Genomic DNA, 20,400 nt, shown 5'->3' on the forward strand with positions numbered 1-20,400 from the left:
GATGTAGCGCAGGACCTCGTAAAGCTCCAAAACCAGGATCTGAGGTACATTATTCAGCTGGCCTAACTGAGTCCCTGTAGCCAGCCCGTGCTCCATTGCAGTGAGCCTTAACTTATGAATTGTTCCTGGTCCATGCGACCAGACTGCTAAAGTTAGCACTTTGTGCTTTTCTGCATTATTTCTCACTTAGATTTTACAGATTGGATTTTTATTGTTTTGGGCTTGTTTTATTTATTATAAATTACTCTTTTCTTCTGAACTGGTGAGGGATCCTTTTGTGATGTGTTTTCACTGTTTTACTCTTTGAAGTGTTGAACAAATACTTTGCACATGGCCTCAGAGTTAAACCTGACTGCTTTGTGTCAAGATACCCGAGTGTCGAACACAGGTTAGTTTAGGGTTGCTTGTGACTTCACCCTGACAAGGACTATGGTTTCTATTCGAGTAGGGTTTCACCTTCCTCAACAAGTTACGCGAGATGGGCCTGTAATTTGAGCATTCCAGGGGGTCTGTATCAGGTTTAGGTATAACAGATATCCTGGCCCTGACAAATTCATCCTTTAGATGTCCTTTGTCTAAGACCTCTTTTGAAAACCTATGTTAACAATGGGATAATCAAAGGTTTGGTGATCTTATTATTCTATCTGGAAGCCATCCTCTCCAAGCGGCCTTATTAGTGGCTATACTGCCAACTGCTTCTGCAATTTAATCCTCTGAGATTTCTCTTTCCATTGTATCAGCCTACTCTTTAGTCAGTCATGGTATCTGTAGGTCCCTAAAGAAGGCTGCCTCTATTTCTGGAGTGAATAGAGCCTCATAGTATTTTATGAATTCTTCTGCTATTACTGTCTGGTGTGTTATTAGTTCCCTTTCAAATTTCCCTTGCAAAGGGCTGTGATTGGTAAAACAGATTCAGCTTATCAAAGCAGAGCCACCGGCATCGAACATACCTTTTCCACCCTTTCATAATGCTGTTGACTGAGCTGGAACAAACATTTCTCCACCTCCGTCGTACATAAATCGTTAAGATCTGTTTTAGCCTTTAGTAAAACTTTTAAAGTGCTATGTGACTGGGATTGGGAGCACACTACAGACAGGGTGTGGATTGTGGATTCCAAACAGAGTCTAGTTTTGCGTGCGAGTTTCTTTGTAATTGCCACATCTGATCAACAGACAGCGTATGCCCTCCCCCCACATGTCTTCACAGATACAATTGTATCTTTATTTTCCTTAAGAAATTAGCTGAGCTGGGAGTGTAAGCATGCCTTGTGGATCCCTGAACTGTGATGTATTCATACGCCATAGCTCCTTGGGTGGTATTATCATGCCTACTCCAACTGGATGTCAATGAGATCGTGGACAGAGTTCCTGCTTGATATTATTATTGCCTGTTTTACATATCTAGCAAGTCATTGTATCACAAGAAAGTAGTTGATTTTGGTACAAATATTGTGCAGGCAGGCAGATGAATGTATATTTCCCTCAAACATGGATGAAGTAATCACCAAGGTTCTACCAGGGAATTATCTTGAATCACATCCGTCAAAACGTGCACATCTTTATAATGGAGCAAGTCAGGGGTACGCAGTCTATCCAGCAAAGAGTCTACTGTAATAACCCATTGTCCTCCCAGCAGTATTTTATAACTTCCAAAAGAGATGAGGAGTTTGTGTATATGTGAACATGAGTTTTATCACTTGTTGGGGCATAGATTGACCATACGATGAGGAAAGTACCATGGATTATAAGTTCTGCAAACACATACTTGAACTAAAGGTTTCAATGCTAAAGTGACTAATAAATGACACTGGAATGCCAAACCAGTGTTTACCTGAAATTGTGAACAAAGCCCAAACTCTCAGGGAATAGTACTCCTGTCTCCCACATAGCTCAAACAGTGCCTGGCCATATATTCCTAAAACAAGCCACAAAGTTATTGATCAAAGTTTTACATCATTGTGAGATTCTGCACCAGAAAAATACTTCAGACATATACCATATCTGCCTTAGAACCGGACGACAAAGGCAGTAGACAAGCACAAAGACCTCAAACTTCAAAACACTGATCGTCCTCCACATCTCACCCATAGTCACAGTTCACAGAAGAAAACACTTCATGTTGCTTTCTCAAATTCCTTCAGACAAATCAAAATGCTTATCACCAATTACAAGAATCACTTTATTCACGTCCTAGTTCGAGTCATCTACTCTCCCTGCAAGAAAGTCCTCATTACCGGATGTTCAATAAATCAACCAAACTATTGAGCCTTATTACCAGTCCAGCCTTCCCACTTCTCCTTCTCCACTTGGATTGTGAAGATGAAAGTCAATGAGACAAGCCTCAAGAGTGATTAAGCCAACAATACCGTAAATGTTAAATACCAGTTTCTTAAAGGTAGATACAAGAAGGCAGGAAAGCACCTACTGTGTAGGATCACAGAGCATAGCCAATATGACGAGGTGCAAAACGCCACAATTATTATACACCAATGAGGCTTTCTCAATACACAATTGGGACTAACACAAATTACCCAAACCCATTTTAAAGTAGGTCCATAGCATCACTGTGCCTACCTAGCTGAAACCATCTCCATCTACATCCAGTAACAGCTCCTTCTGTACAAACACTGTTACACTACCCATAAACTCCACTTGTGTCATTCTCTCCCCTACTCAGGCCCTTGCCATTCTAGAACCCATCCAATGGAACACTCTACCGCTTCAGCAGACAAGAAGAACTTTATCTTTCCATATGAAGATCCTGAATATACTAAACCAATCACTATCAGGAGCACCAACACTACCAGCGCTGTGAAAACGTTGCTTAACTGCATCCATTATATATAATGCATTAGTGGGTCTTTAATGTTAGGAATTGCACTATTCCACTTACCAGTCATTATGTATGTAACCCAGCTCTGCAATCAACATTCTTATAAGAACTTGTGTACGGTTTACGTTTGAATCTATGTTTAACATTTGTAGTGCAATGGCTCAAGAATCCCAAAAAATAATGCAGACCTTTATTTTACAAACATTTCTCTGCGAAAGGTGCATTAACTTCCAGCCACTTCACCAGTTTGCGTGCTTTTGCCATGTAATCAAAACGGTCCAGATGTTCTTTAAAATAAATGTTACCCTTTTTTTGCTCATCCATTTCTGAAATTTTTTGCTGAGATTTTCTGAATACTCTGAGATGTGTAGCAAAATCATCCACAAGACGGGTAGTAAAATAAGGCTGCCAATCTATTTCTTTTGACCTAACAGAAAAGAAAGGTTTTAAATATTTCCATTAAACCCATTTAAAATAGATTACAACATTTACACTTTGCTTTATCAATTCACAGAGAACTAAAATGAAATTAACCCCTCTGCCCACAGTAAATCCCATTAAAAGCATACCTATCAGATATTTTGTAATTCAACTTGCAAAACAACCTTAGTTTGCTGCTACTTTACATAAATGATGGAAACTGTTTAAGATAGGGAAAAAATTTACATTTTTAAGCACACACTATACCACACGGAGTAACATACATACGATAAGTAGAAGCAAATATGACATGAAACATTTCAAAATTATTTTCCTTTAAAAAGGACACCTAATGTTTACATATAGAACATTGTTTAGGTCAAGCCTGGGCAGTACATTCGTTGCTCTGGGAGGCATGCTGTATCTGGTATATGGACTATCGGGGACTTTGGACACACCAACCGCTTTTAGTTGGTTAATTGGGCTGCTTTTTAAAATTCCTTTTCTCTGGTTGGTTAAAATTGTGCATTTGTCCCACCTCTCGGTGCTTGGTTCCTTCCCAACGACCATCACCAATTGATTCTTTTGGTTGTCCAGCTCTGCCCATCTCTTGCTCGCACACCCTCCCTCCCATTTGGAATAGGAAAAACTACATTTCTTAATCCTAAGGGTGCAACTTACAGTGAGTGCAGGAATAGAGTCCAAGTTGGTGAAGAGGAGGGTTGGGAGAAAGGAGAGGCACATAGTGCTCAATTTGTCTTATTAATCTACTGAGTAGCTACCTATGTTTGTATAGGCTCCCAGATTCATCCTCTCCAGCCATCAAGTCAACATACAACCTATTACCTGAATCTCAAGATACCCTACTATATTTAAACCTCATCTGCAATCCCCATTTTTATTTTGCCCCCCTTTTGAAGCCTTGTGCTGCCTCAACACATGGGCCTCATACTCTAAAGTAAACTTCCATCTCTTGGAGTACCAAATGAAGCCCCTGCTTTCAACTAAATCAGCTTCCTTGTAAAGTGTTGCGACCCTTGCCACCTTAGAAGTGTTGCTTGGCATAAATCAAAGAAATACTGTAGTCATCAGTTACACCATTATAGAGAATATCTTCTATGCATTAATCTGAGGATTTCGTCATTCTTTTCAGGGAAAACCTATGTGACTAGGACTTTGGCTAAAACTTTCTATTTACCCCTGGAATGTCTGCGTGGCAAGCTCTAGGTTTATACACTGTGAAGTGGTGTTCAGATTCAATCAGATTAACTCAGAGTTCAAATGATTGTACATTGCAACGTTCAGATTTTGTCACTCAGGGTGAACCAAAATTCAGCTAAGCCAAATGATTAACACTCTACCACTGCTCACAAGGTGCGTTTCTCTTGTGCTTCCATGCAAGTTATTGAAGCTATCAGTCTTTGAACAAAGCATAGTTAACCCACTCTGCTTCCTACACTTTCTCCTCTCCTTCACTCATACTGGACATCAACTTTCCCAGCTTCTCTTGGGTTCCCAAACATTGCTGACACTAAAAAGAAAATATCTTCAATCAATTACTTTGCATAATGTTTAACAGTATGTTACAGTTCCAGCATAGCAGTCAATTATCGACTCCCAACCAGTAAGGTTCCTTATTGTTTGCACCAGCCGAGCCTTGCCCATCGTTTGTCATACCTAGCGTAAGGCAAGTTATTAGTTGTAAAAACGCTGTCTCTTAGGAATCACCAGAGTGCCTGACTCCATGGCTGCATCATGGTGAGGCTACTTGCACAGGGAATGCAATCCACTTTAATCAAGGGCGCAGCGGATCCTGAATAACATTGTTTTGGCATCAGCGGAAGGAAACAACTTTCCAAGAACGCTTTAGACTCTAGTAGAAACCTCTGACAACTGTGCTCACACATGCAGGAAGCCGATTGGGCTTCACAGCCTTCCACTGTGGGGGCATCGAGAGAGACGTGCCCAGCGTTGCAACCGGAGCAGCGATCAGGCCTGCGCACCCTGGTGGTGACTGCAATCATCAGGTGCTTGAGAAGAAGAGTGCGCTGTGAGAAACATCTAAGCCACAGTCATGCGAGCGGCTGTCCCCACCCCACCCAGGTGGGACTTCTATATCCAGTGAGTTGCAAGGGTCGGGTGGCCTGCTTGTGCTCCCCGGCATTCGGTAATCGGAGGGCGGCGTGGGTGGAGCAAGAAAATGCACAGACTGTGACACCATTTCAGGACTATGTCCTGTTTGCCTGGGCAAAAGTGCAGGACTGAGATTCTATATTAAATCTCTTAACAGAATGCTTACTGGGGGCCCTCCAGGAATAGAATAGGAGGCCTGTTGAGTGAAGGCTGATGTAGCTTGTGTGTAACTTTGGGAGCATCAGTTTAACAATACAATCTCCCTTATAATGAGCTTCTGGCCTCTGACAAACATTGGAGAACACAGAGCCCAATGCAGCTCACCATTACCGATGAGCTATATGAATGCCATGAGATGGCTTTGCCTGGATAGTAATTAGTGTGGGTGGAAGACATCGCAGAGTAGGATTAATTGAACTATATTTGGTTTTCTGAAATTTACATGCATGCGATTAGGGCTGCGCTATTACTGACATTTAGGGTGATATCCCAGACTTTACTCAAACTTGGCTGCTTGCCTATTCGGCATAACATCAGCTACAGTCCTCTGGATCCTGTGGTTCCAAAAGGGGCACCTATATGTGCAGAAGACGCCATGGAAAAGGGAGACAACAAGCAAGACAAACTAGCGTTCAAAAACGGGTGTACCATGAGGGCCTTGTCGGTCAAGGAGGCAGAAGCATCGCAGGAGTCTGCATCTGGAGCAGAGGATCTGAGGCGGCCACTACTTAACGGGGATAGGTGGTGGTGGGGAGGGGACTAATACAAAAAAAACTGCACTTACCGGCACGACGGCCACCCACTTCCTCTCCGTTTTCTTCAGTGAAGTCCAGGAGCAGGAAGGAACCAGGAAGCAACCAGGATCCCAGCCAATCACAACGCTGCCTACAGCTTTCGGCGCTCAGAGAGGGACTGGAAGCCTGGGCATGTTCTCCACTCAGGATGTCATGCAGCCTGAGTGGAAAACATGCGAAGTGCGCATGAATGTTTGGCCGGCCCACGATGAGCAGCCAAACATTCATGCACACTTAAGAGAGTGCCACCATTGTTCCGGTGACATGCAGCCCCACCCCTAACTAGGTGAGACACAGATGGAAAACTAAAATGATAATAGCCTTCGTTATCATTTTATTTTTCCTTTTGTCAACTGCTCACATAGCATTGGGGCGACGCACCACCGTAGCGGAAAAGCCGCCCCTACAGAGGACCCAGACATTAAAACACTGCTTCTTCAAATGCAAAAAAGCTTCACATCGATTGACAAGAAACTCAACACGGTTGATCAAATGTCAATGACAATTAAATAGGAGGAAAAGCATCTAGTCACTGCAGCATCCCTTATCTCTACTTTTGAGTATGACTCAACTGGATCTACAGAAGAACTTTGCGATATGGCAAAGCCCCTCTGTGTTATCAAAGCAGAGAACGAGGACTTGGAGGCCAGATCAAGGCACAATAATCTGCGCTTGGTGGGAAATCCAGAGTCCACAAACGCTGGTAACATAGCATACTACACCAAGAGTTAGCTAAAGACATTGTTTGGCGATAACAGTTTTTCTCCAATGAAACGTGCCCACCATACCCTAGGTCCTCTTCCTCTAATAAGCGCAGCTCCCAACATCATTCTGCCGATCCCCTTCAACTACAGAGACCGCTATGCTTCACTTGGGAGGGCACAAGAAAAGCAGACGCTTTCACATGAAGGTACCTCCATTTCCAATTTTACAGGCTTCACTGTAGCAGTTTAGGAGGCACATCAAGAATACTTATCCTTAAAGTGAAAGTTACAAGCCAGTATACAGTAAGCCATGTTGTAACCTGGAACACTTGAAGATCACCCAACGTAACAAGCCTCACGCATGTGCTACACCACGTGGCAACAAGTTTTCCAAGCAAATTGTCTCTGCGGGGAGTCTGGGCTCATCTAGAGGCTCACCCACACCAGATGAACTAGTAAGTGAAACAGATTGAAAGTACACTGTATAACCAAGTTGCCCAACTTCTGCCAGTCATTTGTGCTTTGGGCTGTGCTGTCCACAGAGCTATGTGCCTGTTCTTTTGCATGAGAATACAGGTATGGAGGGGAACTATCCTCCTTACTGTGCTGCAGAGGTTTGGAGATGTCTCAGGTCTCCGTATAAACCCAGGGAAATCTAAACATTTGACCAATGGACGCGATGCCTATGGTGAGGCTCCTTTGGGTGACTGAGGGGACAAAGTACAAGGGGATCCGACTGACTACTATGGCCCTCTCTTATCTAGAACATAATGTGGGGAGAGTAGTGGAGGGCATACGTGGCTCCATAAGATTCTGGAGAGATTTACCTCTGTCCTTTATGTGGCGAACAGCAATTGCAAAAATGATTATTCTGCCCGATGCCTATTTGCACTACAACACTCACTCTATAGAGTCGCCAGACATTATTTCCAAACACTAGATGGGCTGCTGGTGGATCTCCTGTGGGGCTCCAAGTGTAAACATGTACGCCTATCAACACAACAGAAGAAATGGGGTGGAGGGGGGCTTGTGGTACCATGCCTGGAGCTCTATTACATGGCCTCTCAACTCCAACACGCGAGCCACTGGCTGGATGACGATAAATGGGAAGGCAGGCATGCACGATGACTGGCCCTTACCAAAACTCCTGATGCTTGGCTCTGAAGTTCCCACTTCCTTTCCTTACATTATACAGCATGTGGCCGCTATATGAGATTTCACAGTCTGGAGAGGGGTCCGGCGCACACCCTATGCCCTGGACATGCCATTGTTGGTGGTAAAGCACTTCCTGTGCATAGTGGACTCCATGTCAGTTTGGAGATGGAAGGAGGGTGGGTGCCACCGGATGGGAGACCTCTAGGAAAATGGGTGCTTTATAACGCGGGGAGGCAGAGGCCTCTTTCGCTTTGGGAGCGGGGCAGTTCTTGTAATATGAGAAAATCTCAAAGGTAGCACGGGAGATCTAGCCGTCCTTACCTTGGGAACCCCCTGCACCAATGTACTGAAAGTAATGCTCTATATGGCCCAGGGACGACGATTCGTGTCTTATCTATACCGGGCCCTCCGAGATGGCATTCGGGAGTGGGATTCTTCCTGTGCAAATGAAGTGGGATGATATAGTTGAGAAACCTCAAACGGAGCGAGAGTGGCAGAGAGTCCATGAGGTTGTCAGGGGTGAGAGGTCCAATGCATGGTTTAAACTCGTTCAATACAATTTTGTACTTTACTTACCCCGCAGACACTTAGTAGAATCTATCTAGAACGTTCAGGTGCATGCCCCGGTGTGGCGCGACAGAGGCTAAATATTTGCATATAGTATGGACCTGTCCAACCCTGAAACTACTGGGTAACTATACTTGCACGTTTAAAGGGAGCTACGGGGTGGGTGGTACCCAGAGAGGTTCACACAGTGCTGTTGGGGATGCTTCCTGCTCCCAAAATGAAAAGAAGTTGAGCAAAAGATTTGTCCTTTTGGGGCTGGTACTAGCAAAATGACTCATTGCAATAACGTAATTGCGCCCCACACCCCCGCTAGTTGAGACACGGCTGAAAGATGTGTGAGCAGCCGACTGCGGAAGCGGTCCGAAAGGATATAAAACTTGAAGATGATCTCAAAGCATGGGCATCTATGCTGGTGGGTTTACAGAACCCACAGGCCCCGGGTGAGTCTGAGAATACGAATGCGTAGGAGGCGTGAATACCCCGGTTGTACTAATTGATGGATGGTTGTTAGTAGGTGGACAATAGGGACACCCTGTAATCTCTAGGATTCATATAAACAATACAATTTGGCAGAAACACAAGAGATTTTGATACAGAGTTAGAGAGGGGGGCGCGAAGGGGGGGGAATTAAATGGTTTCATATTGGCGTGGGAATCTCTGGATAAAGCTATGGGAGAGGATCTCCTTACAGAATGTATAATGTGACTGCAATGGATCCTATTTACTATTTTACGAGGCGGGAGGAGGTAGATAAATATCGCTCTGGTAATTTCTTGTATTAAAACTGCCTGTCTGCGATTCTTAAAAGCCAATACAGTTATATTGGGAAAAAAAAGTATGGAGGGGAAACAAGGAAAAGAAATGACATTACACTGCATGTAAACTGTCCTTATATAGAAATGCTGTTATCAAGTGTTATATGTTTTTCTTATACTGCTAGCACCCTAGTGCATATTCTATGCAGTCAACAGTGAATTTAAATTTGAGCCATTACTCAGCAGTACAGGTAGAGTGTGGGGTCCCCCAAGGTTCTTCCCTGTCTCCCCACCGATTCAACATTTAGATCAGACCTTTAATCCACGAGTTAGGGGAAATGAATTGCAATCTATATAACCATGCTGATGGGCCTGTGGGATGTTGGGGCATACTGGGGATTGGTGGGTGAAGTAGTTCAACAAATCAATGTTGCACAAGACACCTAACTGGCCTGTTGCCCAGGAGGTGTATGCTGAGAAAGATGCCACAGCCTCTTGCTGGATGGGCACCCGTGCACCTCAGTCACACACGTGGGTCAGGGATGTCTAGGAGTGGGTAGTAGCCAAGGAGCAGCACATTAGGCTCACTAGAACTGATGGCAAAGTGTTGGATGACATTGGGACATGTGTCTTGGTGTGGAAGCACTTTCATACTCAAGGGGCAAGTACTGATGGATCTGAAGGACTCCAGCTTCAAAGTAGATGTATTGTTCCTCAACTGCACATTTGTTTTTTATGTGGGGATTTGGATTCCAGGCGTGTCTTTATGTGATTTAGTATATGTATGCCTGCTGAACTGATATTCATTATTGTAACATGCTTTATTTTTAATTGGTGGCTGAACTTTGTGGTCTTTGTGGATGCTGGGTATAGTTATGGTATGCAGCGGATTCGCTTTAGCTGCTATATGGTCTTTCTTTGCGTTACATTTTCATTTTGCGGTAAAAACGCAAAATCAAAAATAAAGGTTTTTTGGGGTTTTTTTTTAAACCATGCTGATGATTCTCCCAACTAATACTTAGACTAGATTGTTCTTCTGCCTCCCAGGAAAACTTTCAAAACAGACTGAACAAACGGAAGCCAAAGGTCAGGGATAAAGACTGATGGTTTCTCCCAGGTAGTGAGATTGCGGCTTAGCTACAATATGCTTAGCGAGTTTTTTAAGAGCAGGACTGGGGGTAATCGGGCCTGTCATTTTCAGTCACAGCTCTATCAAGGTATCTTTTTTGAGAAGGAGCGTCACCAGCATTTGATTTGTTTACACTCTGATAGTAGTAGTAGTGATTTGTTGTTCAGTTAATTAAAGCTCACAATTAAAAAAAAAGACATTACATTACAATAACATAAATCCACCCATCTTTTTTGATTTATGCACCATGTGCGGTTGCACCAAAATGTACAGCTGTTAATGGGGAGTTCACTAATAATGCGGTGGAAGGACCACACCGGGGTCTCGAACCTAGTGTCTTGTGAGGCACAGAGAATTGTATCAAATTAAAGTGCCGGTGCATCAAGAAGTAACTTAACCAGTGCAATTTAGCCAATCACTTTTCACTTTGGGATTTGTGAATGAGCCTGTTTTACGCTAAAGCAAAGAACTTTGTAAGTCAGCAGTTTAGTTGAGTTGCGGTTGGGTTGAAGCATAGCTTCACTGCCTGCCTGCAAGTCCTAATGCTGCTCTGTTTAAAAGTTGGACAAAGTAGAGTGCATCTAATGTCCATTAAACTTGGGAACACACAGATGACATGCACAAGATTCTCACTTCCCATTCCACAGAGGCGGCAAATATGCTCTCCTGGTGTCCTTTTCCGGGGGGGTAGGTGTGGTAGGATTAGTAAAATGCCTTAAGAAGGTTTCTTTTGTCTTCATTTTAAAACCTGTGCCTAAAAACGTTTGTGGTTTAAGAACTTTATAGTGATTGAGCACTGGCCAGCCATGTGCCCTTTTAGCCAGGGTTTCCTGGTCTTCAATAATGGATATAGTTTGTGTTGCTTTTGTTACTACCTCTTTGAAGCTCTGATGAGTTGTGGAGGTAGCCCTTAGACTAGTTAGCCCTAATTTTGATAATGAACCAAGCAGGTACTCTCTAGCGGGTGAAGTTTCATAGCATGTCAGTTCACTCCAGATATGTGAATTTAATGTTCCTGGCTCAGCTCCTATGGTGGAATGCCAAAGTATTCAATAACATAAAATTCAGTTATCAACTTGCTACTCTTTACCATGGTCTGCAACACACCCATAGTGGTGGGAGTGTGTTTGTCTGTACCCAACAAACTAGACTAATTAATGCTCAAAATTGGATTTCTGAATCTATGGCCTGTGTTGGCCTAGTAGTGAGTGGTCTTCGGGCTCCTGTCACTTGGCAATAAAACAAACTTTTGGCCCTTTGGGGAGATGTGGGCAACCTGAAACCAAAGAAAAGAGAGGTGTTGGCACTGTGAAATTGAAAGAATATAAGATATGGTTTGAAAAAGGCAAAAACACACTTGAAATCTGAATTGTAGGAATAACTCACATCTCTGGGCAGATGCTTTAGTGGTTTTTAAATTAGTGATCAGGGTAGATATCAGAAAAGGGAAGAGTGACAAGGGGAGTAGTGAGGAATATAGTCTCAAGGGCATTCAAATGTGTAATAGGACAGTTACCACTGCCCTTTTAAACTTTATATCAGGTGCCATGCGAGGAAGAAGGACAAAGACATTCCAGAGTGTGGAAGGGCACTTCCACTAAAGTATAAAATCCAAACTAATATGCTACCATTGTGTGGACCAGTACAGCTCTTTGCAGTGGGAACAGCTTTGTGTATTATCCCCAAGAGAGACAGAAAACGCTTTTTGCTAGGGGCAATGATATGAGGTACAAAAGATACATTGCCTCAAAAGTGGACTCCATTCTGACTGGTAACTGCAAGTTTCTATAAGTAGCTCAGGGGATAAGAGCCCAGACCATATAGTGTAAATAGCCACAGAGAAAGCCCAATAATGTCAGACTTACTGTGACTTTCAATGGCAAGTCTACCTGAAGAGGGTGTCTTTATCTATGTTTTGATTGTGGATATTAACAAAATTTGAAAAGCCAATAGTACTCGTCTTTGAGACATGTTGGCTTGGTCTACGGTCTTCAGTCATACACTATAGCTCCCCCTATGCTATGCTGCATGGTAAATAAGAAAACAAAAATAAAGACTAACACACAGCTGACTCCTTCATTTTCAAGGCAAGCGCACCATGCATGTGAATGACGCAGCGGCTTTTCTTCTTTGCTGAGTGGAGGGGAGCCACGAGGAGGGAGGGGGTGGGGACAACTGGGAGAATGCGGGTTATGGAGGAAGCAACACAGAGGGCGCAGGTTGTGGGGGGTAAGCAACACAGAGGGAGTGGGTGGGGCAGAAGCAACAGTGAGGGCACAGGGAGGGGTGGGGTAAGAGCAACATGGAAGGTGCAGTTGCACAGAGGAGAACCAATGGTTGACAGGCGGGCACGGGTGGGAGGATGCAACACTGAAGGTGAGGGATGAAGGTAACACGGAAGGCGGGGTTAGAAGGTGAAACAACAGGTAACAAATAAGGATGGCACAAGCGCGGAGGAAGCAACATGGAACACAGGGGCAATAGAAGCTACATGCACGACAGCACAGCAGAGGCAACTGGTGAGAGAGCAAAGTGGAGCGGGTAGGGAGAACCACGTGGGTGAGAAAGCAATGGGGGGAGGACAAGAAAGCGAGCTCAACATGGAAGGTACAGGGAGAAGCACCAAGGCTACAGTGACCAACACAAGAGTGCAAGGGGAAAGAATGCACAAGGTAGAAAACTGGAAACATGCACTCTCTTTGGAATGCTTAACCAAAAAGAAGAAAAGAAGTGCATGAAAATTAAATAATAAAAGCACAAAATCCAGTCAATCAAAAGAGATTCCAAAGCGCCTATGCTCCATTGAAGGAACAAACACATGATCGACAAGCTGGGACACGAATAAAAAGCAGGCAAATAAAAGTGACAGAAAGCCAAACAAAGGTAAGAAATGGATGGGCTCCAAGTAACTATGTTCTTGTTAATCACACAATATGTCTTTCGCAATAGACAGCGGTCTTAGAATCGTCATACCCAATCAGCTCCCCAACTACTAACATTAATCTTATTATTTCCTTCATCATGATATGTTTTCAGGATTTGAAAGAATATAGGGATTAACTTGATCTGTCCCCATCATGCTGTTGATGAAAATTAATGAGCCTAAGCAGACATCTCAGTTTTCCACAATGTTTAGAGTTTCACTTAGTGAGGTTCAATTTCTAGAGGAAATCTACAGGTTTGTAAAAGTATATATCAGCAACATTTGTGTGGACTGTCATATTCTAAACATATGCCATGCATCAACCAACACGTCACGCTCCAGCTCCACATATTCCTACCTATAATGAGCTACCTTCCCGAGATGCCCCGTACCCACCTTGGCTATATCAATGAGAGCACATGTAACCCACTGCAACCTTCTTTCCCTCCAAACAATAATGTTAGGAGCCAACAGAGAGTGGATTTCCTTGACCACCCCCTTCCTCACCAAAAGAAATCTAAGGCTTCCAGTGGTGTCAGTTTTGATCCAAGCACCTAGGGAAGTGAACCCTATACAAAGGCAACAGTTACCGACATCAGTAACACAAATTTTAATGTCAGCCCATGCCTATAATGACCTCGCGGGTTTCTACACACATCGCTTATCAAATGTTCTCACCTAGTCCACCAACTGTGTATGATTAGTTTTGTATTCTTACAATGTGCCCTCAATGTTGCCATTTGGTAGCCTTGGCTCTTGTTCACCTATTCATCATTCAGCACCTCATCCATTGCTATTTGATTTTGCAGCCATACTATTCTCACTGAGCTGCCTTAATTTCTTGCCTTTCCCTTTTGAAAACCACTCTTCAGTTCAACCCTATGTTTGAGATGCAGAATAACTATGGTATCTTTATCCGTCGTTAGTTATTCTAAATCAATATTGAAAAAAGATTTTTCAGTTTTCGATCTCTCATGCAGCATTTAAATTCATTCTAGCAAGTCCTGGCGTTTTGTAACTTTTGAATACTGTCCAGGAAAATTAACATTTCAACCACTTGACCTATGTTTCTGTGAAAGAATTATAAAGAATATGTATCAATCATGAAAGTGCCACTGACACATAGAAAATTGTTATTTTCACTGCGCTCTCAATGATGTCAGTGACTGCAATTTTAGTCTTAAATACACTATTTCTCATTGGTGTTAAAGAATAAAGACCACTAAACCATTAGCGCAAACTAAGTTGGGTGATATCAGTATTTCTCATAGTATAATTTGTAGTTTGGGCCCTTAAATAAATACTTAAATCTATTGACATAATCTAGACTTTCAAAGTTACTAACTTACCTTGTAGAAAACCGAATTAGTGCATTTTGAAGAGTTTGCCTGATTTCAAGGAGAAATGATTCATCCTCACTTAATGTGTAATACCAATACTGAACATAATCTCTCAAGGAAAACTGGATTACCTATAAATACAAAAATAGAGATAAGCCTTGTAGAATGTTGAACAATGAACCATAGCCAATCAGAGACTAATAAATATTTATATTCAGTTTATATACATTCTGAGACTATACTACTGCGCATTTGGTCCAGTACCAAAGTAATGTAGATACATACGCTTGCAAATAGATATTGAGCTATGTCCAATATTCAAAATCATTTCAGTCCACCGTAACACATTATGCTCACCTGGAATGCAGTAAAATGTTCTGTTTGAACAGGTCAAAGGCAGTTCTTTATGTCGGGACAAGCTCAGAAATTTTACATTCTTGTAATGGAATGCAGTGATAAATGCAACAGCTCTGTTTTTCAATCAACAGTGAAAGAGGAACGGAAAGAGGTTAATGTCGGTACAGAGTTTTTTAACAGCCAATTGGCATTTCTTCTTTCTATTCATCTACTATCTGAAGAGGCCCTCTGAATTTAAAGTAAAGAAACCTAAAGGGATGAAGGCTGCTATGAAACTACCGAAAGGATCTTCATAATCAGTTGGTCTGCTCTGAGGGAATTGAGGTCACAGAGAAATTAGACTTGCAAAGCAGAGTACTCAACAAAAACCAAGAGCCAAAAGGCATATTTTTGTTTCTAACATGCTTACGTGTTTTGCGAAAAGAGGCTTACAAGCTATCAGGTAAACTCTCCATATCAAATATCATCTACCACAAAACAGTATCACCCACTGTCCTTTCCACTACATTTCAAGGCTGTGATCCTGAACACATTGTGTGCCTCCTTACCTCCTGCCTTTCTTTCTTTCAATGAGTAGCAAGCCCTGGGTGAATTCCTTTCCTAAAGGTAGGTGTTAATGCACCAGCCACTGCAGGCCCTACCCAGACTGACGGTGTGGGAGGCTTTCGAGTGGCAGGTATCATAAAGTGCACTGAAGGCATACATGTATTGGAGGGCACCCGCCTGGCGGGGAGTCCCACAGAAGGGTCTGCGGACATAGTGGCTTGTCGGCATGCTTCACAAACCTCTACAACGCGCTTCACCACTGTACTGCACTATCGGACAATCGGACCACTCTTCTTTCCCCCTGACTCAAGACCTTCAGAAATGGGCTGGGAGGCTTAGTCGGACTTATGAGGTGAAGGACAGGGGCGAACTGCTCCGGACACCTGATAAGTTCCTTTATGAAGCTAGACTAGAGTTTAGCTATTTTAATGCCCTGCACAGCCGGCACTGGACAATGGCAAGGCTGACTAAGGATCCCCCTCTCCAAGTGCTTTGTACATTCCACAGCCGCATTTGCCAAGGCCGATCAGAAGATACTCTGTGAAAAATCGACTGACTGGGGCATTCCACAGTCTCTGCTGAATGGAATAAAGTAACTTTACACGGACACTTGGGTTGGCACTAGAACAGGCCCTGGTAACCATTTCACAGAACCTATTGTAACGAACACTGGACTTAAACAGGGATGCATACAAGCCCCTTTCTTATTCTCACGCTATACGGCAGACGTGTTGCATCAGCATTAGTCAGAGAAGTCTCTTTTCCACCAAGCACCCCAATTCAAAAAATTCCAAGCCTGCAATATGCCGAAATGATGCTGTACAAAGCAAAAGTAGGGTTACAGAATGCCTTGGAAGAACAACGAACAGTATAAACGAACAGCAAATGAATCAAAACTAAAGTACTGAACTTCCAAAAATACAAGGCCAAAGCTGAAAAAAGTGTTATTTCAAGCAAGTGGAACTACACCTTTTATAGACTTACATCGGTACATGCATATCTGACACATGCTCCTCCAGGTCTAAGGAGGATTCATAAAGAACATGGCCTCTGATCTCACTCTGGACATTTGTAGGATCAATGCAAAACTTGTGAGCCCGTCGGCGGCGGCCATCCTTAAAGTAATAACAGCAAAGTCCTTACGGATACTTTAATAGGAGCAAAAAGTCTTGACAGCCAAAACAGGTCTACTATTAGACAAGCTGCAATGCATAATGTTTAATAAAGTCTTCCTTCCTCCAAATTCCACTACCTGCACACAGATTTGTTTTGAATTTGAGTATTAGCTTATAAATAAGCATTCATGAAATAGCGTTAAAAGCATTAAACAAGCACAAGTTGAAATTTTGAAGCATTACTTATGGACAGTAATTTTGGACATTAACACCAGTAAAAACCCAGGAGCCAATCAGCTGTGCAAAGCAATGACCGATTAGGAATAACCCCAGACTAAATGAACACAGGCTCAAAATCAGCTCGGAAATCCATGTTAAAAATCCAGCTAACTTTAATCTCTAGCATGCACTTGTGCACCTTCTATGCTACACTGGCCTAATTTGTGACTCATACGATAAACTTAGATGTCAAAATGATCTAAAGAATTCCATGCAGAGTGCAAATCTGATCAGCATCATGCAAATGAAACTAACTGTTCCCAATTAAAAACGAGCATTGGCAAAGCCAACAAGTCTCGCCTATGAGAGCTATTTGCTTCTGCAATATTTTATAGCCATGCTGTACAGTAAGTAGCACGGATGCTTTGGAGTGGGGCTAAAACTAATTTTAGAAAGAGCTGCAAGCCCCTTGTTATATAAAATATATCTCGCTAGCGAGAGCACATGCAGTGGATGCGAGACCTAATTTAGAAGACATTGGGCCACATATGTACACAAATCATATAACTGCAAAATGTACACATACCACCATCACACAATTAATTCTTCAATTCCACTGCAGCTGCCCAGCAGTCAGAGAAGAAAGACAGACATTTTGTAAACCATTTTTTTTTGTAATAGTGTAATTCTGACATACAAGGATGCCTTGAGATATTGACTGAACTTGAAAGGACTGAAATGCTTGCTGCACTGCAGTTTGGGAAGGCTGGCGTTGTCTGCAGCCTAGCCCTCTATAATAGCCCCCACATTTTCTGTATTGAGGGTAAATTGTTAAGTGGTGTCAGCAACCTCCATAGATCGTGTTGTAGCATGACTTTACTAGAATCATTCAAGCGGCGAATTAGCCATTTATCAAAACTGCCTGGAGCCATTAGATGGCATATCCATTAAAGACGTTTACATGTCTGCCGAGTACAAAACTGGACCCAATGGTTCTGCCACAGATAATAGTGTCCTGACCCACTCTGACAAAATACGTGGGTGCATCCCAAACATCCTGTAGTTTGGGCTAGTGACACTCTGAGGTACTCCAGGACGCCTAGATTAAAATGGAGGTATTGAGCCAGGGGGAGAGTAGATTGGTCAGACTGTCCGATAAAAGCCAGAAAACACTTCTTTTTATGGTAACACAGGATAGGAGAGTCCTGTAGTATTGTTGGGGTCTGGGTTCAAGGCCTTAATGACAGTTTTGCAGTCTTCGGTAGTACCAAACGTGTTTGGGAAGTAGTCCAAACTCTAGTTGGGAATCGGCGCTCTCTCCAACACGCACTTCTCACTCACGGGCACACCGGTCTTGGCCAGCAGGGAGGTACTGGTGCTCCAGACTCCAGTGAAGGTGATCTTAGTTTCCCTGGGTGATGTACCCTCGCCCAGCAGAGGACTCGGAGGCTAGGCCCCCAGTCCTGGTCACATGTTGCAGAGATACTCCTCATGCAACACGGCTGGATGCTCAGCAGATAAAGTATGGGGTCTCAGACTCCCCTACTTTTAGTTCTTTTCCATTCAAAAAATGAGATATACAGGGGGAGCCTGACTCTCCTCATCCCATGCTTGTCCCACTCAGCTTACAGGAATGGAGCAATATACAATTCTGTCTGGGGGAGTTTCCTCTACTCCTCATGTCTTCATCAGGAAGGCCTGGGCTTCCCAGAATGGAAACCAAGGTCTCCCTTGCAATGTACCAATGCAGGCATTTTGGCCCTCTGCATATATTCAAAGCACATTCCACTGTCTAGTATTGTTGTACTCATGTATCACGCTACCACCAGCATTTCCACATGCAGCACACGCACTCAGTCTGCGCACACGGTTCAATACTAGTCTCTGTGTTGCACTTGTCACTTTAAAAACCCTCTGCCAGCGCAAACACATTTACCATGTTCCACAGTTCCACACTGCACCCTCTGTGCAGTGTATGGCATGCGTGCTCTAATGCACTCACCATATTTTCACTGCACAAGCACTTCTACCTCAACCTGATGTAGGCCAAATACATTGGTTTTTGTCTCTAGAATGGGCACTGCCATTCTGCTACTCGAGCTGTACTTCAATCCAGTACAGCAAACAATGTGCTTTCTTTTACTGGTGGCCCAGGAGGTGAGTCTCAAACGTTGTATCCCACTGGCTTTTTGTAAGTCACCGTATGATAAATCCTCAGCATAACAAGGTGAGAGCAACCCGTCACATTCCTCATCATCACTGGTATCTTGGGGGGACGTTGGATGCCTCCTGCACTGAATTGGCATCAGAACCAAAAACGGCATGAATCCTCTGCTGGTATCAGTATTGGGGCACAGGTAATGGATTTGAATCTGGTTGCATAACCATCAATTGGGACTTTGTAATTTCCTAACAAAACAGGGGCATGAGTCAAGCTGATGTAGGTTCTGGGTCAGATAGGTGTCGGGAGCGATCATTGATCGGAACCAGTATAGAAAGCGTGGACCCTAATGTCGGAGTATAAGTCAGGGCCGAAGTTGGCTTGGGCCAGGTTGTGGGCAGAGGCGTAATGCAAAATAATGCCCCCCCCCCCCCCCCCCCCGGAAAAATGTGATGGGGGGGTGGAGGGGGGACAGTCTACCAGACTGGACATATAAACATTGGTCTTGGGCTCAATGGCAGCCCCCCAGAAGGGTCAAGAGCCCGTCTAAATGACTGGAGGGTATCCTGTGCCGCAGGGCCCTGTGTGACGCCCTTGCCATGCACTTTCGCCTGACCTCTGTCTACCAGCAATATTTACTTAACAGATATGTAATTCTGTTTGTTTCTGATCAGGAAAGTAGAGGGGCTTTACTGAGCATTTAACGGTTTCATATTCCATGCCATTGCATGCATTCTGCCGGTATGCAATGGAGGTGCTCAAGGGCTGACGACCCCCCCAAAAAAATTAACCTTGGGGGCCCCACCACACCGCAGGGTCTGTGGAGGCCTCCATTTCACCCCTGGTTGAGGGCCCACAGGGAAGACTATGTCAGGGTGGACCTGCTGGTGGAAGTTGTCAAAACATAATGGGGACACCAGCAGCGGTGTGGGGACCAAAGGTACACCAAAGGTCTGCAGCATAGCCTTTTGAATGCTGTCATTTGATGCAGGTCGACAATAGTCCAGGGAATTCAGGCAATGCCAGGAATGACTGCAGGACTGATTCAGACTAGGGAGACATTAGGGAGTGCAATCTTTGTCAAGTCCCCCTCGTGCTGCCGTGCTAGACTTATGGTGTCAGGATGAGGTTGAGTTCCGCTTTGCGTTCTAGCACTTGATTACAGACTTTAAGGTGGACTTACTGGAAGACTGACACAGAAGTGAATTCCTTGCAGGATCGGCCTCGAAACCAGGAACACAACCAAATC

General features: G+C 43.7%; 1 protein-coding gene across 14 annotated transcripts in view; it reads right to left on the minus strand.

Annotated features, from left to right (window-relative positions):
* Nucleotides 1-20,400, minus strand: part of SNX13 (sorting nexin 13) — a 558,687-nt gene that overhangs the window by 359,256 nt on the left and 179,031 nt on the right. For all 14 annotated transcript variants that reach the window (XM_085630906.1, XM_085630899.1, XM_085630907.1 and 11 more), the window contains 2 exons: nt 14,763-14,884; nt 3,139-3,260 (listed from right to left, as the gene is read on the minus strand). In XM_085630906.1, coding sequence (XP_085487032.1) covers nt 3,139-3,260; nt 14,763-14,884 — 244 coding nt within the window. The remainder of the gene's footprint in view (nt 1-3,138; nt 3,261-14,762; nt 14,885-20,400) is intronic.

This window comes from Triturus cristatus, chromosome 10, assembly GCF_964204655.1.
Source record: "Triturus cristatus chromosome 10, aTriCri1.1, whole genome shotgun sequence".
NCBI lineage: Eukaryota > Metazoa > Chordata > Amphibia > Caudata > Salamandridae > Triturus > Triturus cristatus.